The following is a 3687-nucleotide window of genomic DNA, read 5'->3' on the forward strand; positions in this document are numbered from 1 at the left end:
AAAAGTCATAGTATTTCGCCTCTTCTTTATGTGAACAATAACACCCAAATTGTACAATTGCAATCCTGAAAAACGACTTTATTTGAATCAAACATCTAGAAATTCCACATGCAATAATATGAAATAAAAACAAATAAGACAAACCATTTTCTTATGTTAGCACTTGTTTGTGTCTTCTCGTACTTCATTCTTGCATTGCGCTTATGGAATGCTGTTGTATTTTCATTTAGTTTAGTTCTTTTCTGCAGTGATCAAGCCTCCCTCCCAAAGGACACTTTCATGCATCTGTTTTTCCCACCTGTGTTTTAAGTGCTATTGACATGTGCTCCTTTGGGGCTTTTGGGAAACACACACGTTTAAAATTTGACAGCTGTCGTGCTGGTATAATATAAATGTATTTTAATAAGGCACAGTAAATAGCATTTTAGTGCAAAACATATTAACATAGTGTAAACAGTTCAAACATATCTTTATCAAACACACTTAAAAAAACATATCTTTATCAAACACACTTAAAAAAACCACAATAAAACATCACACTTGCAACATCAACATCAAAGACAAAACAGAAAATAAATTAATGAAATTGTCACTTGTCGGACTCCCTCCATCCTCTTGCGTTCCTTCCAAACTTATAAACCAGTCTGCGTCCGTCTACTCGCTCGAGGATTTCTCTTTTGTAGTAATATCTGTAACAAAGGACAGATGAACATTATTGGACGTACAAATTCATCACAGATCATCTGAAACGTGTTTGAAATTGTAAATACTCTGTAATACTTTGTACTGTAATTCTTTTATTACTTGTGGGTATTTTCTCTTACATGTAATACATCTGAATCAGATGAAAGACAACTATTTATTGTGCCATGTGCAAAGAAGTGTTTTTCTTTTTATTGTTGAAGGTTAAGTCCGGTGATATTCTATGTTTGATGATTAACAAATCCGAATCGGGACTCAGTGCCATAGAGCTCCACTGTTGCTTAGTACAAGAAACTATAAAAAACACACCAATGAGCCGGACAGTTGCTCAGTGAAATGTTCCTTAATTTCAACCAACATTAAGTCTATTTTGAGTTAATCCCACCATATCCACAGCTTAAAATAGTCTGACTAATGTATCAATTCCCTCTGGTTTGAGTAACAAACAGTCCGTTAGTCAGTTGCTTAGCCTATAAAAAATGTAAGCATACATTTTTTACCTATTTTTTTTAAAGATTTGTGTCCTCAGTAGGAGCCAATGGACTGAGACCCGCAGACAGGCGCGCCTGGTGATGTAATGGGTATCCTTCATGCCTTTGCAGAGACCAAGAGTTTATTTCCTTCTCAAAACTAGGTAATTGAGCACTGTAGTGGTTATGACCATATCAGTAACTATGTAACTACATGGAAACAGGCTAAATATGCATGTGGCTTGCACCGTAATAATGTTACTGCCAGCGGTAACTTGCACTTGAGCAGCTGCTTCACAGCAAGCAGCCTTTGTCCCCGCCTTCCTCGCCTCCTGCAGCCGACAACTGCGGAAGGCAAGGAACGGGCGCCCAGTAGTAGTGTGTGGTCCTCCATGCCTTCGCAGTGACAAATTGTAGTTTATTTCCTCCACAAAAATGGGTCATTCCAAGCAGTGACATATAACATAACGGTGCTCAATTACCTATTTTTGAGGGGAAAATGAACAACAATTTGTTGCGGTGAAGGCATGGAGGACATCCATCATACTACAGGGCGCTCAGGGGATTGTTGTCGGCTGCGGGATGTGAGGAAGGCAGGGACGAAGGCTGCCTGCCGTGCTAAGGAATCTACACTATCTACAATCTACTACTACTAATCGACACTACAAAGCCTCCTTGCTCACCAACACCAGATCAATCACACACAAATGGATGAGCTACAAATATACATGAATCTGCTGAGTTATAATTTTCACAAAGGCCTGGCTGAACACACTTATCTATAGCAGCTAACAGCTAGCAGCTAACAGCTAGCAGCTAACAGCTAGCCCCAGCAGCTAACCAGGCAAACAAGCTAACGACCGGCAAAAACAAGACAGGGTAGTTGAATTGAAAGAATGTTTGAGTCTAAAACGCATCTTGATGTTATGTAAGATCCCTGTTCATGTTCTACAGACATATTAATTGCATTGTGTGTCTGTTAAGATGCACAAAGGCACTCTAAAACTTGCCCCGTTAACTGCTGTTTTAGCTCAGGGGAAGCTTGTACACGTAGCTGCAGCTACTCAGTGTTGCCTACACTGATTCAGGTCGTTTTTTTTTCAATTCTACTTTAACTTAGATTTTTGTTTTCATCCAGTGTCATGAAATGGACGTTAGATACCTTTGTCAGAAGAGTTTATCTGTTGATTGGCAAATATCTTTTCTTTCAAAACATGTTTTACATTTCCTCTGAGTTCAATCACAAGAATACAAAAAGTAAACACAGTTAGTTTATTTGCTATTCCTTTGCTTTTGTTATTGCTAATGGTGAGCACATCGATCTGTTTGGTGATGACATCAAACTGCAAATCCTTCTGTGGAACCACTGTAAATAGAAAATCTGCTTTGTGGTCACAGTGACAATACCTGCGGGCACATTTGCAGTTCCCAGTGGTTTGCACTAGAATAAAATTAGGATCATTAGATTAGCTCATTTAAATATAAAACTGGGACTATCGCAGGAGCAGAGAATACATTCTGAGGAGAAGGCCTTTCGAGAAAAGTAATAACATGTAGCAGTTAAAAAAAGAGCCCATTCTCTTGCAGGTAATCAGGGATAAGACATATGTTTAAGAGTTCAACAACCACTGTAGTCATAATGCCTGGTTTAAGTATAACTTTTAATGATGTCTAAGTAGTTTCAGTTGCTAGTGCATTATGAGCTTCTCCAGTAAATTGATGATGAATGCAGTGTGACATTTGTTGCTTATCACAGATTTTTAAAAGCTGTTGCCAAACTAAAGAACCCCCCTGAGTGCATGTTTATTACTGTATTGGAAGTGCAGGAACTTTAGTTTCACTCCCTCCGAGGGAAAAGTTAGTGAAGAAACCATGATAACATTTAGAGGCCATGGTCTCTACTGAATACAATGGATTTAAATCAATCAGAACTAAATGTCATGACTGTTTTAGTAATCGGATCTCACCTTAAAGGAATACCTTTAGGAGTTTACAAATTAGTATCTGCAGCAATTTTTCATCCAGTGACTGATAACGTACTGTCTGCTTTGTGTTTGTGTAACTATGTGTACTGTATGAAAGTTGCAGGTGTACCTCATTGCACGGCTTAGTTTCTCATAGGTCATGCTGCTGTTATTCTTCTTCTTGCCCCATAACTGTGCCACTGCCTCTGACTTGAGGAAGCGGAAAACCCCCTCTGTCCGATCCTCCCACTTGATTAGCCCTGGGTTTCGCTCTGGGTTCAGCAGAATGTCCCTGATGAACTCCCACAAGTGGGTCCCCCTTGGGTCTGTGGGGAAAGAAAGTAGGTTAAATGGTAGGAATAAACATACTATATGCAAAAGAAAAGATTATGTAAAGATGCATGGATGTTACTTACTGTGTTTTTTGACCTGACAACTGAAAGACCTTTTGATAGCTGAGAAAGAAATCAAATTATTGATGAATCCTTTAATAAATGTTTTCCATTTGTAATAGGCCTACTTATTTTGTGGTTTTTGATTAAAACACACAC

General features: G+C 38.6%; 1 protein-coding gene across 6 annotated transcripts in view; it reads right to left on the bottom strand.

Moving 5' to 3' along the window:
- Window positions 1–295: 295 nt before the first annotated feature.
- The window catches only part of ehf (ets homologous factor), a 9552-nt gene continuing 6160 nt past the window's right edge, over window positions 296–3687 (bottom strand). For all 6 annotated transcript variants that reach the window (XM_034879575.1, XM_034879579.1, XM_034879578.1 and 3 more), the window contains 3 exons: window positions 3553–3591; window positions 3267–3462; window positions 296–689 (listed from right to left, as the gene is read on the bottom strand). In XM_034879575.1, coding sequence (XP_034735466.1) covers window positions 590–689; window positions 3267–3462; window positions 3553–3591 — 335 coding nt within the window. In that variant the 3' untranslated portion in view covers window positions 296–589. The remainder of the gene's footprint in view (window positions 690–3266; window positions 3463–3552; window positions 3592–3687) is intronic.

This window comes from Etheostoma cragini, chromosome 8 (genome assembly GCF_013103735.1).
Source record: "Etheostoma cragini isolate CJK2018 chromosome 8, CSU_Ecrag_1.0, whole genome shotgun sequence".
Classification (NCBI taxonomy): domain Eukaryota; kingdom Metazoa; phylum Chordata; class Actinopteri; order Perciformes; family Percidae; genus Etheostoma; species Etheostoma cragini.